The 18,977-nt window shown below is 37.4% G+C and overlaps 1 protein-coding gene and 1 long non-coding RNA gene across 2 annotated transcripts in view; both read right to left on the reverse strand.

The window, feature by feature from the left end:
• The window catches only part of LOC124224773 (uncharacterized), a 31,560-nt gene extending 17,848 nt beyond the window's left edge, over positions 1–13,712 (reverse strand). The window contains exon 1 of the mRNA XM_069135062.1: positions 13,641–13,712. Within this exon, the coding sequence (XP_068991163.1) occupies positions 13,641–13,712 (72 nt within the window). The remainder of the gene's footprint in view (positions 1–13,640) is intronic.
• LOC124220724 (uncharacterized) overlaps positions 1–18,977 on the reverse strand; it is a 330,320-nt gene that overhangs the window by 194,165 nt on the left and 117,178 nt on the right. The gene's annotated exons all lie outside the window — the stretch shown is intronic.

Consider the following 18,977-nt stretch of genomic DNA (forward strand, 5'->3'; position numbering starts at 1 on the left):
TGAACATGTTGGTTCAAAAGTACCGAAAGATTGGAAACAATAATCCCACGTTTGTTGAAATATTAATGTTACTGCCAGACAGTATATTCGGTTCAATGTGACGTTTGTTCGATATAATGAATAATGACTCTAATCAAAAAAATGGATAATATGTGGAACAAGAATTTGTTTCATAAGGCAGATGTTAATCTTCATTCAAGAGAATTATTTTGTTAATTGGATTACATTGCTACTTCTGAAAAAAAAAACTATCCAAGCAAATGAGGATATGTTTCAGTGGAACCGAGAAATAGTTCTCGAGTTGTTATATGTACCACATTTAATTCAAGTAATTAAGTAATACAATGAAATATAACTTTTCCCACTTGTAATTGTAAAACCACGTGTAATTGAAAATTGCAAACATACGCTTGAAATTGATTTGAATAATTCTCGATACTATTGCATACACGCTTACAACAATTAAATCACTGATTGTACGCAATGTATATCAACACAGTAAAAAAAATGTTGATATTGATATGATGGTTAAACGATTTTTTAGCATACAATATTTGTCTTTATAATTGCGGTATAAATGTAATATACAATAATTCTTTGATTTCGGTAAAGAATAAAACATATCGGTCCTATGGAACAGTCTTATTGATAATCCATCTAGTATTGCTTTGAGTAACCATGTATATGATCTTTCCGTACTATGCTTTGCAAGAACATCATACATTATAATTTTAAATATCACTTTCTTTGGATCAATAAGCAGATCTTATTGTTCTCGAAAAATTGAGCTGTAAATCAATTAATCAATAATGAAGTTTATTTGTATAACTGTTTGAATGAATGAAACTGTTAACTTCTACCATCTAGATAAAAAAAAAAAACTCGTATTTGCATTTTAACCACCTTTGGTTATTTTAACTATTCATGTTTACCGCTCTTTGTGGTGCGTAAAGAATCGCAGCCTATAGGCGACCATACTAATTTACTTTTAAATTGTGCACTATGATTGGTTGAGATCGCGAGTTCACATCGAACTTTCATGGTGACTTGTTGAATCCAAGCGACACCGCGATGACCTGTGACCGTTACGTGTTGCCAGAACTTGAAGAATAGTTGATGCAACCGGCCGACTGCAGGTGCAAAGCGGGCAGAGCCTGCAAGTTGTCTGTGGTATCTAAGCCTAATTGTGAGATCATTTTTTGTTGCACCGTGTGTTGCGGGTAATAATTTTTGTTTAATAACTCACTGCAGATAGATTCAAAACGATAAGCAAGTTTTATTAATATAAAAGAAAACGTGTTCTCTCTCGTGATACATCAACCGGAACTGACTCTCTCTCCCTTTTTACACACGCTCAGGCACATCAGCGCTCCTCTCGTATCATACTCGCACTGACGCCTCTCTTTCAATGGCGCTCACAGGCGCGCGAAATTCGAGTGTGACAAACTCTCATCCAACACCGTGTACAGTGAAATCGTGCAGCGTGAGCTGCAAGATCGCTACATTGCTGAGTTATCGAATCCCGGAGATTTTAATCAGATCTGTAATCTACAATGGCTGATGAGTACTTCAAAGCTCTTCTCAGTATATGGGGGCTACCTGATCTCGTCGAAACTTGTATCGGTAAGTACATTTCATTGATCATATGCATAATTTTCATCATTCTCGAGGCTATTTGTAAATGTTGGAAGTTTTCAAAATATTCTAGTTCTTTAACAGTAGTGAAATTATCGGTAAAGTGTGGCTGAGGAGTACACACTGTCCAATACGCATGTGTGTAGATATGTATTCTTTCTTGGTTGATACCACGGGTCAAGACAAAGTATAGAGAACGCTTGTTAAACGTTTAGAAATTCTTTTCAATGCGCACCTTAAACAAAACGAAATAAAGTATGCAAGCATCTTTCAATTCGATGCTACCTTATCCCCATGCAAGCACGATAACCGAAGCTTTGTTTCAGTGAAAAGTTGTATGTATCACCGAGAAAGTGAGAAATATTGAAATTACAACTAGGATTATTCGGTTTAACCATACGTTGTTTGGTTAGAACTTGCTTTGCTAGATTTTGAAATAAATTTACTTCAATCAAGCGATTATTTGATTGATTTCACTGGAAACTTTTTTCGAGCTGTTACGTCCGACGTACCGTCACCCGTCTATTTTTCCTACTTGCTAACTCTCCCATATTTCTTATATTAATATCATAGTCTCTCCTGTCCTCTTATCTCTATCTAACCTCACTATCGCTCTTATTCAGCTAATTCCATTCCCTTCCTTCTGATTCTCACAGCTTTCCCGCACCCGTAAGTCTTGTCTCAAAAGACACTCCTATTCTAATTCTCAATAACGTCACATCTAGACCTCTTAAATATCTTTTGCACAGTACACTTCAGTCCCACCGTTATCTCAACTTCTTCACAATAAGCATACATATAATTGATATTCCAAACAAAACCCCTCATCCTAACTTCCGGTTGTTCTAGTACGTAAAAGCGAAGCCGAACCTGTTTATTCCTACCGCTCGGGAGTAAACCCCCTTCACAGACGTAACATTGGTGGTAGTGGTGGATTACGAACCCACGCCTCCGAAGAGACTGGTGGTCGTCCGCCGAACGTAACAAAGCAACAGAATAAAAACCAGATTCGTTTCTTAACAGTTTTAAAATTTGTATTACCACGTGCGTACTTGAGGAAATGAAACAGCTAGCACGAACGGCCCATGTAGCGTGCTCTCTCTTGTCGAACATGACCGGACTCACGGACGAGAAAGTGCGTCTTACATGGGTCGTTCGTGCCTAACTTTAGGCTGTTTCATGTCAAAAGTGTTTGATTCTTACCACAATTCTTATATTACGCAAATTTTATACAACCAAGTATTTGCCAGAGCTGTGGGCATTGTGTTCTGAAAATTTGTGTTAATTTTTTTCAAAGTAGTGTAAAGTTGCTGTAACAATACAAAAAGAGTCGTTATTCTTACCGAATTTTTTATTTATATACCAGTGAATAAAGATGTGCGTTAGAATATACAAAATAAAAAAATTGAATTTATATTGTTCCTACCTCTCAAAACTTTAGTTTTGGTCGAAGAAAACATCTTCGCACTGGCTGAAGCTCTGTAGCTGAATGGGAAGCTACCGTTCATTGAACATTTTTTAAACACCCAATTAACGTCTCTGACGAACTGTTTTGAAGGAAAAACTTTCAAGACCATGAGGTTTGTATTTGGAGTTGAAAAACAAAATTTTGATTCAATTAACAAAATTTTTTCCAATAATCCCACTAGTTTGAAAAAAAAAAAAATTATGAAAAAGTAATTTGAGTTGAAATTTTTATTCTTATACAGTGCAACCTCCGAACAAGACTGGGCTCGGGCGGTTAGGGGAATATAATTCCGAGAAATGAGTTACCCCCACCCACGGTCCGAATTCGCCACAAAAAATTCTCGGCTCAACCTCCAAATAAGTCCGCTCGCTCAATGCATGCATACTTAATTATTATCAAATTCTGTTTCAACTGTAATTCTGCATTATGCACAATGTATGCGCTATGGACTACATTATGTATTATAAATTGTATTTCTCATTAATAATAAAATAACTATTCTCTATAAAAAAAAGAATTGTTCTCTACTTAAAAATTTCAAATGCTCAAGTACATACGAAGAATGATATTATTTGATATTAAAGAATGATATTATTTTTTGACAAGAATTGCTGAATATTTCACTTTGTGTTACCTTTTTTAAGATAATTACATTTTTTTATTAATGTATCTAAATTTTAAAAAAGTATAAATATTAATAGGTGTTAACAATAGATTAATTCATTACTATACTATTATTCAAAGCATAAATTGAGACGAAAACACAATTTCCACGGGCGGACTTATTCAGAGGTTCGCCCCCGACTCTGCGATGTGCGACGATGCGTGACGATGCGTGAAATAGTGGGGGCAACTCTCGAGCGAAGATTAGGGGAAGCGGACTTATTTGGAGAGGGCTTATTCAGAGGTTGCACTCTATCATCATGTTCTACATAACAATTCAAATCAATTCCATTTATAATAATAAATTTTCGACTCAAGATTGTTCATGATGTTTTTATAGATAATTCTAATCGAGCAATAAAAAATTTATTTTACTGTGTTAGAGGTTTGAGGCCTAATTCGACGAGCGGTTATCGAATCATCTCTATACCCACCCAAGATGTTATTTGGGTAATTCGTGTTCAGTCTCGTCGCTATTCTCAATCCGGAAATGATGAAAGGACTGATAATGAGATGGAGAAGGTGTACCTTTCGGTTGTATAAAGGGTTTATTAGAACTGACTAATGTGTAATTATGTAACTAGGTGATTTTGATTAGGAATAGGTGAAATGATTATTTAGACTGGATCTGAGGTTCAATTCGGAAGTTAGAGTTGAAGTTGATTATACGAACGTTGCAATAGGACTGCAATTGAAGTAAAGAGCAGGAGTAGACGAAAGGTGCGCAAATCTAGAATGGCGGGGAATAGATTTAGCAGAGTCAGGCAAAAGCGAGTGGCGTAAGCCAGAATGGAAATAGAAAGAGGTTAAGGTGACTGTAAGGTTCGTGCACGGAGAAAACGGGCGATACGAAATCTAATGGTCATTTCTATAAAAATAGTAGTTTGCTGTCAGCATCGCACTGTGCTTTTCATTACTGAGCAACATAGTGATAAGTGCTATATGCGTACTAAAAATTATCAAGCGAGTTATCATTTTTACTATACGCTTAGCAGTTTTCAGTACGCATAAAGCACTTTTCACCATGTTGCGCAGTAATGAATAGAATATTACAATTTTGGTAGTAAACTACTATTTTTATAGGAATCACCATTAGATTTCGTACTGCCCGTTTTCTCCGTGTGGGAAAGTGGCGATATGAGGGAAACGTGTGGCGATTCGCCGGACATGACAACTGGATGAAAATTTCATTCTCAACTCAAAATACAATCCTCATGGTCTCAAAATGTTTTCCGTTCAAAAAGTTGTCATGAACATTAATTGACAATGAGCGGCAGTTTCTCATTGAGCTAGAGATCTTGGGTAGTGTGAGAATTTTTGTTTCTACCAAAACTCAAATTTGAAGAGGTAAGAGCGAAATTTTTTTTTTTTTAATTCTCGTCTTGCCGCAATAATATGTGTACTAAAAGTTACAGAAAAGACAATTTTTATTTTCAGTAAAACATGTTGTGTTATATAATGTTCTACACAGAAAGAAAGTAGCGCCGTGGTACCTAGTTGTGATTCAGATTCTGCGAATGAGTTGGGTTCGGATAAAGAAAACGAGGACTCTCATGATATGATCAGGCAAGAACGTTTTATTGGTGCCGAAAGCTGTGAAAAACTGAAAGTGTTTTCCATTAAACAAGTATTACAAAAATCATTTGAAGGATCTGCCATTTTCAAATCTTATAAAAAACCGAAAGAATTGAGCCGCAAAGCTCGAAACATGGTGTTTCACCCACTTAAACGCATTTTATCAAAAAACCGAAATAGACGTTTTGTTGCTGATGACGTCTAGTTTCGAAATCCGTAATTCAAATTTAAATGGCATGACCTCAGGTGCATCGAGGCCTCCGCGAAAATATTGCAAAAAAAATTCTAATGGCAATTATGCATAAATTAAGAATCCGACCGAGTCCAGGTTTTGTACACATAAAGTATATGTGAATAGCTACTACTGTACCAAGTTTCAGCTCTTAATACTGAAAAATGGCGGGAGTTATGAATTTTTCACGAAAACGCAAGAATTTCCTGATTTTCCGGGTTTTCTCCGGTTTTAATTATCCGATCAGGCCTATCAATCCCGGATTTTCTTCGTAATTCAATTCTCTACAATTCTTTTATTGGCATCATTGAGATTGCTTTGTTAGTTTTCGTTTTATACGCAAAATACTAAAAAAAAGCGATTTTTTATTGAAATTTGTTAACAACTGATTAATGAAAACGAATGTCAAGTTGGAAACTATGCAGTTTTCATTTACTAACTTTCCTACACATAATTGCAGAGTCGGTTTTCTGATAGTATTTATGTCATGTAAAAATGCTATAATGCTTGGCCTAACAGAATTGATTCGAGCGGCTGGATTCGCGAATATCCTGTAGTACGATTACCGCTTAATTTCGATCTCCTTCCATTTCTAGATATCAAAGCTGATTTAAGACCCAGAGCGCCCCTAGGCTTCGGAAAAGAAAGCGCTCACTTAACTGGCGGTATAACAGCTTACATCAAATGATATTAATACAAAGAAAATTAACCCCTTAAAGCTGTCGTGAAAATGAAACTTTCGAGCTACTTTTGTGTTAAAAAAAAATTGGATCGATTTATCCTATAATCTCAGTGTTATACGGTTTTGCAGGTCGCTGAATTTGAATCTGAAATCTGATTTTATAAATTCAAAATAACGGATCCAATATGGCGGTTGGTGATTTACATTTTGAATTGATTGAGTTGATCTGAATTTCAGCACCTGAATGACAGAAAACTTTTAGAAAAATGTCGCGCGTCTAATGACAAAGGGTCATAAGTGTCGAAAAAGCGATTTTATTCGTAAAAGGTCTATCTACATTTTTTTTAATTGTATTTGCTTTGAAAACGTTGAAAACACATACATCTATTGAAATTAGCAAGTATAAAACGTAAGTGCAAAAAGTCGTATATTAAGTAGACACAAGTTTTTACCTTCCCAATTATTATTTTGTTAATCATACTAATCAATGACAAAGGTCGTGCCCACCAAAAATTGCAAATCTTTCTGTTGCAATTTGAAATTATGAATTTTCATTCATGCGTTTTCACGATTTTTACGTAGAATGCGGAGGAAAAAAATATACTACCTTTTGTCATTAGCAAACCAAGCAAAACCATAAAACGTCGTATAATGGTGGTTACGAACCTTTGTCATTAGACACGCAGTACAAAAAAATAATACCCATAAACAATAATATAAATATCAAACGAGGGAGAATTTTGCTTCGTGTAGGCTTGTGGGTCAGGGAAATAGGTATAATAGTTTGCGATAGATGGTTTGCTAAAGTTTGATCTCATAATGTATCCGAGGTTCAGATTTTTAGAGTTAAGACTCGAACTTGAAATATGAGACCACAAACATCGAGAGATTCAAATTTTTGCAGAAATCCAAATAGTTCAAATTTTCTCTCGCCACATTAGATACGCCAATTTGAATTTTGGAAATCTGTAATCATATTTAAATTTAACCACCTCAAAAACCATAAGGTAATTTTCCATATATTTCATATTTGGCTCACCGTGTTGAACTTAAAAAATTAAATTTCAGATTCGGGTTTAACGACCTCGGAAATATTGATTTATAAAACAACAGTTAAGTCGATATACTAAAAACATATTCTTTTTAATGCGTATCATATCTTGTAACGTCTAGTTCAAAAACCTGTGCTACTTGATCTAATTGAGTTTTCGTGGAGTCGCGTGGTTTTGTCGTCGCCACATTCGCAAGAATCAGGTGAACAATTTACCGTTGACGCTTATTGCTATCTCGCGGACTCCGGTATAAATACCGTTGCCGCGTCCCTCCTGCAGAGCTGGGATAAAACTGCTATTGTTTTGATTTTGGGAATCGTTCCCACTGCAGATCAGGGGTATTAGCTGTCACAGTCACTGTCCATCAGACTCGGGATCCACAAATATCGGTCATCGGACATGGAATAATACAGTGCCGTACACCTAGTTCGTATCACCGTTGCCGAGATCTAAGCTACCAAAATAATTACCTGTCTAGTCAGATAAGGAAACAATCCTATGCCACACAAATGAATGCACGCAATGCATTCGCTATTATATTTTAACAATGAAATGAGATTGCCGTATGAATTTTTATGAAGAAAAATAATAAGAACGTATTTTTTTACAAAATCTTAAAATAAAACTAAATGAATTGAAGCTACTCTTGTTTTCCGAGATATACGTTTTCCCCAATTGCTCTCCCGCTCGTTTCTACGTTCTGAATGATAATTAACGATTATTTTCGCTATGAAAACTACGTTCTTTTGAATTCTTGTATGACTTGGAATAAACTGGTTGCTCTAACTCTAATTTTTCCTCATCTCCTGTTTGCCTGCTTCTACCACTTTAATTTTAAATTGATTAATCTAAATTTGAATCAAATAAAATTATCTATCTCACTTGAGTCAAACGAGCGCTTAGCTGCGTTTGCTCTCTACAATTGACACAAGCCAAGTCTACTCTTTGCCAAGACACTGCTCCTTGCAACTATCTATGAATCACACGGCGCTTTGCTCGACAATCCTTTCTATGCTCGGGCTGCGGTGGTAACTGGTCGGTTCTTTGGGTGGACGGAGTAATTCTCAGGTAAGGTAAAGTTGGTCTGTCCGTCGTCATCCGTTTATGCTCTATAGCTGTGTGGGTGTGCCAATAGCACCAGAAGTTGCAATATATATGTCACATATGCATCATAAAACAAAAGTGGCACGAGTTCTTTTCCGCCCATATGTGTGTCACTCACAGTCAAAGGGTTGATGAAACAAATGAAGATGGTTTCCAATAATGTTATTAATCTTTATATTTATAGTGAATCATGGAATTGATGACATTGATAATTCAAAAATTTATGCACTAAGGGCTTGATGCTTCCAAAAATTATTTGTTTTCAATACTTATTTTTCGAAAACATCATGCAAATATTTAAAAAAAACAACGAATCATTGCTCCTTGATAGCACCCTAAGCTATAGTCTCGATATCTTAGTGGATAAACCGGTATTGCTAGGAATACGTGTTCATTACATACATTAAGTATAATATAATATCTCTCTATCTAATAAAAAAGTTTCGAACAAATGAACAGGTAGAAAAAGATTATAATAACAATAGCAAAAAAAGACTATAATAACAATAGTAAAAAAAAAGACTATAATAACAATAGTATAAAAAAGATTATACTAACAATAGTATACGCATGAAGTTGGCGGTGGGGTGAGATCCCGAAAACAAAACAAAAAGCATCTAGCAAACCCTTTGACAGCTGTCATCGGCTGTTTATGACAGTCTTTGACAAATATCTTTATAGGTATCTGTTTCTGACGCGCAAAAAATGAACATGCAAACGAAAATTATCAAGATGATTCCCGACGGGAATTGTCTTTTTCGCGCGTTGGCGTATTGTGTATACGGCACTCAAGATCGACACGCAGAGGTGAGACTGAGTATCGTTTCAAATATAGTGGATAATTGATCTACATTTGCGGGTTTTATTACAGGTAATGAGTCAAACGGTGCTGTGATTAGGTCACCTGGTGATTACAAATCACATTTGAATAAAAATGGAATATACGGGGGAGAAGCAGAATTAGCTGCAGCTGCGTACATTTTTAAGATATGTTTAATCGTGTATCGCGAAGAACAAATTCATCCACACCGGATCGGATCACAAAATGAAACACAATTCTCGCTACTCTTCACCGGCGACGGAGACAGTGGACACTTTGATGTCTTGCAGAACCAAAATAAAATTCAGATAGTGAGTAATAAGTATGAAAAGTAACAATCAAATAATAGTAAATATAAATATATCAGCAAACAGTCAAAAGGACAGCCAGGATTTACGATGACAATGGAGAAAGGAGGAGTTTGAAGCAGCAGACAAGGCGATGAAGATGGTGGATGGTCGGAAGTATCACAAAAGAAAGAGGAAAATAAAATTGTAAGTGCGAAGAACCAAATAAGCCATAGAATCATATCCATCAAATATTCGTATAACCAGGTAAGAGGACGACCAGGATCGATGTTGACCACAAGAGAAAGAGGTGGAGAAAAAAATAATATAAAGGTGATTTTGGAGAATAACCGGCAGAGCGGTAGTAAAAATAATTCAACGAAGGGTGTTGAAGAATTGGAAGAATCGATTGTGATGATTGATTTGGAAAATAAATCAAGAGGACGACCAACCAATGTGATGGACATAGAAGAGCGAAAAATCAGACGACGAGAACAGCAGCGAAAATATAGGGAAGCGAACAAAAAATATCATACTGGCTTTTCAACCAACGAACAGAAAGGAGGAGTTTCAACCAGCAGACAAGGCGATGGAGACGGTGGATGGTCGGACGTATCACAAAAGAAAAAGGAAAATAAAATTGTAAGTGCGAATAACCAAATAAGCCAGAGAATAATAATAAACAAATATTTCTATAACCAGGCAAGAGGACGACCAGGATCTATGTTAACCACAAGAGAAAGAGGTGTTTTGCGGAGTGAACAGCAACGCAAATATAGAGAAAAAAATAATATAAAGAAGGTGATTTTGGAGAATAACGGGCAGAGCGGTAGCAAAAATAATTCAGCAAGTCAAGGAGATAGATCGATATCAATAGAGAAGGAACACCAATTTTCAACCAACGAATGGAAGCTTAGATTGATGAAAAAAAGAAAAGTAAGCACAGAAGGAATTGAAGTGGACAGCCAGTGCAGACCTGTCATCAAATCAACATGAAGGAATTCGCCTGTCTACTAGACAATGCGTAAGGTAATAGTGAGGCGCGCAGCGCCGAGATGGGGTTGGCGCGCGAAGCGCGCAGGCGCGAAGCCCCTAGTAATATAATATAATATAATATAATATAATATAATATATAATATAACATAATATGAGTGAAATATAATATACAAACTTGTTTGTTAGCTAGTTCCCATGATGCTGAAATTTTATCCGCAAATTCCCTTGCGTCATCCTTTTGTTCAAATCTGGTTTTGATCAAATTGCGTAGCGATTCGAGCTTTCCAAAAAGTACATTTGATATTTGAGTGAACGATTCCAATTTGCTGTCCAATTCCGTACTGATTCTAGAAATATGGCGAGCCTCGATTCGCAATATTGACACCTGATTCGATAACAAGTTATAACACCAGATGATTATTTCAATAACAAGCAATTTATGGATAAAACTGTACTTTCGTAATCTATATTTATATACTGATATTAACTAGTTCTTGTTGCAATCCCGTTACATTTTCTGGGCCTATTTGAGAAATGCACCGTTTATTTAGTGCATTCTTACATTGGTGTAAAAAATATATAAGCAAAATGTAGCGGCAGCGAAAAGACCTAGTATGTATTACCATTGGGTAAGCAGATAAGATTGGCGAAACCTTATGTCTTACAGTATTTTAGATGAACAAAGGTTGTGTGCAAATTGCTATTGCATTACCATTAAGGATCTGATTGTCATAAATTGAACACTCATATGCAGCATGTAAATTAAAATACATGAAATCATACTTTAAATGAAGTTAATGCACAGAATAAATACACAAATTAGCAGCATGTTGAGCGAAAGATGTAAGATCATACATTGTACACTATTCAAATTGCATGACTTGCTGCATAATTGCTGCTAATTTATGCTTTCTCACTGCCAATCTTCTTGGGATTGCAGATCTAACTACACATGTCGCAATAAAATGTGCTAATTTGCACACAAATTGCATGCAGTTTACAAACATTTTGTTATCTGGGTACTGTCAGAAAGTGTCTGTAAGCGTTACCGGACCTGAAAATTTTCGTATAATTCCCGTACAATTCCAATTAGTCTTTGCAAATTCTTGTACGTTTGCGTAGAATTATTTCTATAGAATAATTAACGGATATATGTAGTTACCTTGAAGAGACTTGTGATTGTAGGCTTTGATACTAAAAATCTTTTCGTAATTCATTATTCAGAGGTCATTTACAATGCCTATTGTAAATTACTTTTGTCACATACAGATTAAATAAATTTTAATAGATTATATAATTCACTACTAAATATCGGATTCCGTAAAAATTTCTCGCATTAGGAGTGAAAAGGCAACATTCTTCAAGGAACCTGACATGCTGTCAAATAATTGCTATTCGTCATTACGTTTAACAATGCATAATGATAACAAATTTTTAACATATTAAAATGCATCATTTTTGACGTAAAACTCCATGTGTTTGTTCACGTTGATCCAATACGGATTCTTTTTCCGTGAGTTGGTATATCAAACACCAGCTTCGGTTCGAATTCCCGATGACTGTGTGAAATTGATATTGTACATTTCCCGCAGTTACAACGATATTTTTAAATTCCCGTTTAATTCTCAGTTTTCTCTATTACCAGACACTACCACAATTCTTCGACACGGATGAGGCGTAGGGTTGCGTCACAGAGGGTAACCTTATATTACGAATAAATTCGAAGTTGAAAACACTAGTGGCCAAAATGACGGCTGTACAATAAATTAATATCGCGATCAATTATTTCAATAAAAATTGAAATTACGTAAGCTATTCATGGTATTTTTGTTTGTTCCAAGTCACTTTACAAGAACATAGGCAAATCTGACCTTGAATATGTCGGGTAGTTAATACAAGAACGGCGGGGGGAGAACGATCATCTAATTTGACTCACATCTTTTTCTAACGTTTCGACCACTCGTAAATGGTTTGATCTTAACAGCGAAATAGTGAAAATTCCAATACTCTGTCCTCTGTTATCCATTGTAATCTCATCGGATTGAATTTCCATTTGAGATTTGCTCTCGACGTTTTTCGTGCTGAAGTTTTTTAAAATTGCGACTGATACTTGATCGATATTTTAGTGATGAAAAACATTCAAGAAAAATGAAGCAATTGCCAATTTCGGACGTGAGAACATTTGTACTACGTCAATTGTCAAACAAACAATAGATAATTTCAACCATTGAATGTAATTCTTTTGCAGTTGGCCACCTACACCGATAATAAAACACTGTGCCCCTGAAGTAGGGGGGCATAAGGAACTTGCCTAAATTTTGTTTGTAATTTATATTGAAATTTGGATTGAATAATCAATAACGATGAAACGAATTTTGTATACTTAATATTTCATATAGAAAATAAAATTTAAGCAGCAGTCGGTATTTAAACAAGACTTGACGGTGTAGAACTTCAGTCAAGGAGAACCCTTATCGGGTATTCAGCAAACTAGCAAGACTTTCAGACTGTTTTGGATATAAAAAACACATCATGCATTATACATCCGAGGACGATCTGTGAATACTAGGGGCACGTTCCGAAATTAGATGGCAGCACTAGAAACTCTCTAGGACAGAGACAGAGCTACTCAATAACTCAGCAGCGCAAATAGATGAAAGATTGTTGACAACACTAGGAGCTAATATCGGAACGCACCCCGGGTATTGTGCAGGATAGTATGCGGTGCGTTGCGAAATTAGCTTCTAGTACCATGAGCAATTTTTTATCTCTTTTGCACAGCCAAGTTCGTGACTAGTTCTGCCTTTGTCATAGGGAGTTTTTAGCACTGCCAACTAGTTTCAGGACGCAGCCATAAGATTTATCGGTATTGTATACAGTAATGTTCATTAATGCCTTCCCTATCCGGCTACCTTGTTTTCGGTCCAAAACGAAATGCGAGTTCGATTTTATACAAATTATGTGACAATGACTGGCGAGGTAGCCGTAGGAAGTAGAAGCAATCGTACGTTTCCTCTCAGCCAATCAAATGCAGGGTGAGAGAGACGGTGTATATCGGTGATATTACTTCGCTCACTTACCACTTCGGCTGCAATTTTCGCGAGGTTGACGGCATGGGTGGCTTACCTCCAGTAGTGTATGCTCTAAGGCTGAAGTACAAGTTGGAACCGTGGTGTGAGCTCTGGTGTGAGTATACATGCCTAGAACTCCTACGACACACCCCTTTCTTCGAGATCAAAGCCTTCAAGTAATTTTGTACCAACCGTTCAAAGAAGTTCCTATATTGTAAGGGAATTATTTTTCTTGCGAACGCTACCCTACTTGGTACCGCTATATCGGAGTATTACTCATCTACCAATACATAACAGTAATGCCATCGTGCACATTGCGTAACACCTAAATTCCGTAATTAATTATTTTGTACCTCGCATTGATATTAGAATTATTCAATGTTTCAAAAATTAAGTGTATTCTCCAGAACACGAATCCCGTAACATTATCGCTACAACTCCGAAGATACTCAAAAGACCCGCTCATCTTTTTCCCGCACAGATTCAACGTTATAACAATTAATCACCACAGATCTAGGGTATTTTGACGCCGTTCGTACCGGATTTACTCAAGTCCAGCGCCGGAAAAACTTTTTTAGAGAGAGAAGCTGCACTCCTAGGCACACCATGTATACTCACACCACGGTTGGAACGCTTACTGCATTAAGACCAAGTAATATAGCATTTTTTCGTGACAAAATTCTTAGGAGCAAACCGACTGTGCCGTCATGAAGAGGGGGTTTCATACTACATTCCGACTATATTTCCAACTCCCAAATGTCATAAGGTTTTTTTTATAAATAATTTTCATGAAAAACTAGAATTTTCAGTTTTTCGCTTATAAAATCGAAACTACTTGACCAATCGTCAAACTGTAAACGGATGATTTATAGAGTATCAAATTGCGCACAAAATGAGATAAAGAAAGTTCCTATCCGATAATTACGGCCGGAAGAAATCAGCAAATTGAAAATTTACATACCCTATTTTTTCGCACGTCTTTTTGCTCCCACGATCGTCCTATTTCTTGAATCAAAAAAAAAATAAGAAATAATATATCTCCTATTTCAAAATGTATATCTTGATTTTTCGATTAACTAAATTCGAATAGGAGAAAAATATCATCAATTCAGTTGATATATTGAATATAATCTAATGTATACTGCCCGACAGGAACGTACCTTAAAAAATGTACTTGAAGGTAGACATGATGTATTAAAATGGACTAGACCGATCCTGCTCAAATTTTTACAGCATATTTATTATGTGTACACTTGGGGACAATGAATCAGAGACGGCTAACTTTTTACACTGGATAGTTATTTTGGCAATACAGAGAAACCTACATCACCATAGTCGGCTGAGTGCGAAACAAACTCAATCTCAATAAACATAACATAACCCACGACGGTGGAATCTAACATTAGCATACCGCAGGGATCATGACTTGTAGGATTGATACGTCAATTACAGTCCCCTGACACTGGCCTGCTTTTCCTATACGATAAATGCAAACGCGTTTTGTCTCGAAATCTGAAGTTCTTGAAATCGCCACCAGCAGCGCTGGCTGTTCTGTGTGATAAAGCGAGGAGCGAGGAAGGTCAACGTAACCTTGGCCTCCCCTTAAACACTCCGACTGCTCCGATTATTGTGTTCATCGTGCTGTTATTGTTGCAACGTGTGAAATTTATTGTTCAAATTGAGTGAAAATTGTAAAATATATAAAACTGTTTTATGCAATCACGATGACTTGGCATTCCCGTGCAAAGACCATGCGCATGAAATAATATATCAACTAACCCAATTTTACGTATCTAAGAGGATGCAGCAGTACTGCACACACATGGATGCAGAGTAACAAAAGACAAGCAATTACACAAAAAGAAAGCTAAATTCTGCACAACATTAACGTACACATGTAACATATATGTACATTTTGTATTATATTCATTATCATATCCATTATATTCATTATTATGCGAAAATTATATTCATTATGCATTATATTTATGCGAAAATAAATGAATATTTTCACTCTTACATACGGATGTTTTTTTTTCGTCTATGTGAGTACCTTATTACATACCTAACACCTATTTTCTAAGTCAACTTAAAATATTCTCATTTGTCGAAGGACTATTACTGAATATTTAAAATTGATAATGCTAACCTGAATAATTAAAATTATAATTCGAATTCATTATGCGCGCGAATAATGGTTTTCACAAAGTTATCTACAATATTTTCATTATTCTCTTATTTCATATTGATTTTACAAAAAGTTATCTACAATATTTTTATTATTATTTTATTTCATATTTATTAAACAAAAAATTATCTACAATAGCCTTATATTCATGTAAAATATTCAAGACGACGGTGCAACATATATATATGAGAAGTTCTTACAGAACAGCTAGCGCCACTATGCGGCAAGCACATTTTGCGTGCCACTTTTACCTACCAGTGTTAGGGGGCTGGTCAATTCTAAGGTTAGATTCGACGGCCATGGGTTTTGTTATGTTTATTGAGATTGAGTTAGTTTCGCGTTCGGCTGACTATGGCGCTGTAGGTTTCTCTGTGTTTCCAACATAACTGTCCAGTGTAAAAAATTAGCCGTCTCAGATTCATTGTCCCTAAGTGCACATACCTATACCGATTGCATGAACTAGGATAATCATGATTGCTTTGGTAGTTTTTGATTTACGAGCTATTTTTCAAGAAAAATTTGAAATTTGTATTTTTTCTCATTAGTCTTGTAAAATAAGAACTACTAGAGCAATCATGATTATCCGTTTACGCGATAAGTATCGGTATAATAAATATGTACAAATTTGAGCAGGATCCGTTTAGTGCTTCTTAAGATATCATCTCTACACTTTTGAAAAATGCTGTTGCGGGAAAAACGCGTTTCAAAGTTGAAGTATACAATACGCAATGGAAATGGTGACTCATCAGCAACCTGCTATACCTGAACCATACAATAATTCTTCCCCTCCTTCAATTTATATATTTTAAAAAAATTCATTTTTTCTACCCAACACATTATATGACCCCCTTAAACCTCATAACATTTTTGCTTAGACTGCCCCATGTATGCACGGTAGGTAGTAGAAAGAAATAGCACCTCAGAGCTATCTCTGTCGGCTGAAGCCCCACCACCGTAGTGAGCGATCCAGGGTATGTTCCTGTTTCGGCAAGGTATCGAATAGTTAAATGTGTGTCTCGCGACACTCAAAATCGTCCTCGTACATTTACGCACACTCGCGTGCAATGTTTACTTGCCGTCTCTGCGTCAAATCTCGCCGCTTGCCCGTGTCGCGACTCAAAACCCATCAGCTGTATCTCATGTATTGTCTACTATCTCGAAATCATGTATGTGTATAATCTATGTGTTCTCTCGCTCTGTAAAATCTTCACTCTCTGTAACGTTCTCTTGCGATACGCTCGGTATCGCCGCATCAAAACCAATAAAAATCCTCGGTTACTGTTAATCATCATCTCTCTACATCTCTACATCATTTCGTTTCATTCACACTAGTTCTCATCACTAATTCGCGGATCCCACGTCGATGATCCATATCTTTTTGCCATCTCTCTAAACATTTTTTGGTCCTTCGAGCCGGATCAGTCGCGAATCGAATCGGATCATTCGCAAATCGAGTCGAATCTTTCGAATCGTTGCGACTTACGGGAAAACGAATTAGCTAGTGAGTGAAACGGAACTATCGCGTGTGCATCAAGTTGCGAAAGTTCACGTTATCAAAGTGAACAATCTCGTTATCGGTGAAAACCATCAACAAAAATCAGTCGCGTCCGTTAAATTCAAACGTGCGGTGTCCTCTGTAGTGACCGTGACTAAGATCTGAGCGTCAACAACACCGATCTCTCGAAGTGTGAATCGCGTCGCGCTACTATCAGTGTGTTTGTCTCTCGTTCGTGAAAACTCAGTTCGTCGCGTGAGTTTAAATCCTCTCGTACATCAACATGTCGATCGAAGAACATATCGAACGTCAAAACGACTACATTTGGCGCATCTCTCGTGCCGTCGACAACCTGCGCAAGCTCGGCGAGGCAAAAATCACTTACGGGCAGGTGAAGTCGCGGCTTAATGCTTTAAATTCAAGTTGGAATAAGTTCCAAGAGAATCACGAAAAGATCAGCGAGATCAAGTTCGCAGCAAAAGGTGATCAACTCGACGCGATAAAAAAGCTTTCGTACTTCGCGAAAGATTATTACGGGCTGTGTGAAGAGCACTTCTTGAGTGGCGAAGGAGTGATGCTTGATCTTCTCGAATCGCTAAAGCCTGCGCCTGCAGCAACCGTGCAAGCCGCTGCAGCTCCTCAAGACGCACCAGCAGGAGGATCATCAAAACGGTTACCGCGTATCGAACTGCCCACTTTCGCGGGCAGCTACTCAGAATGGAAGCCGTTTCACGACCTCTTCTCGTCGATGGTTCGCGAAAATTCGCAACTTTCGGAAGTGGAAAAGCTGCACTACCTCAAAACCAGTGTGACCGATGAACCGTTACAACTTATCAAAAACATTTCTCTCACCGCAGAAAACTTCCCTCGAGCCTGGGAAACTCTCGTCTCACGGTACGAAAACAAGAGACTTTTGACGGATTCTCATCTCGCGACACTTTTCGCGATTCCTCGTGTCACGAAAAAGTCGTCATCAGAACTGAAGAGCTTGCACAGCAACACTTGCGAAGCTCTTGGCGCGCTCGAACTTCTCGATAGTCCCGAGAAATTAGGGGATCACATCATCGTGCACATGACGATTCGCAAGCTCGACCCAGCATCTCTCGAAGAATGGGAGAAAAGTGTTAGCGAGAAACTCGAGCCCCCCACGTTTGCGGAGCTCAAGGCGTTTCTCATCGGTCGCATCCACACCCTCGAAGCCGTGGAGCAAGCTCATGCTCATAATCAAATCGCGACGTCGAAACCACACTCATCGCAAGGAAGGTCAAATCTTCAGACGACAAGGTCACATACAGCGCAATCAAAGGAACAGTCGTGTGCTTGTTGCAAAGGCAACCACTACATCGCGTTCTGTTCGACCTTTCGCGACAAATCTCTGGATCAAAGAAGGGAAGTGGTTTCTGCAAAAAAGCTTTGCTTCAATTGTCTCGGTCCACATCAGCAGAAGGACTGTCGATCCAACAAAACGTGTCGCGTGTGCAACGGTCGACATCATTCCTTGCTGCATCGAAACTCTTCCTCAATCTCGACAATTGCTAACAGCGGCACATCTCAAGTTCAGGCTGCAGTAGCGCAACCTGCAGTGCAGAACGCACCGATCTCGAATAGCGCCTCTCAGGTGAGCAACCACTCAGCTCAGCCTACAATGATCAAGCGCTCTCCAGTTCTTCTCGCCACAGTGCAATTGATCGCCTCGAATCCGGAGACTG

This window comes from Neodiprion pinetum, chromosome 1, assembly GCF_021155775.2.
Source record: "Neodiprion pinetum isolate iyNeoPine1 chromosome 1, iyNeoPine1.2, whole genome shotgun sequence".
NCBI classification, from domain to species: Eukaryota; Metazoa; Arthropoda; class Insecta; order Hymenoptera; family Diprionidae; genus Neodiprion; species Neodiprion pinetum.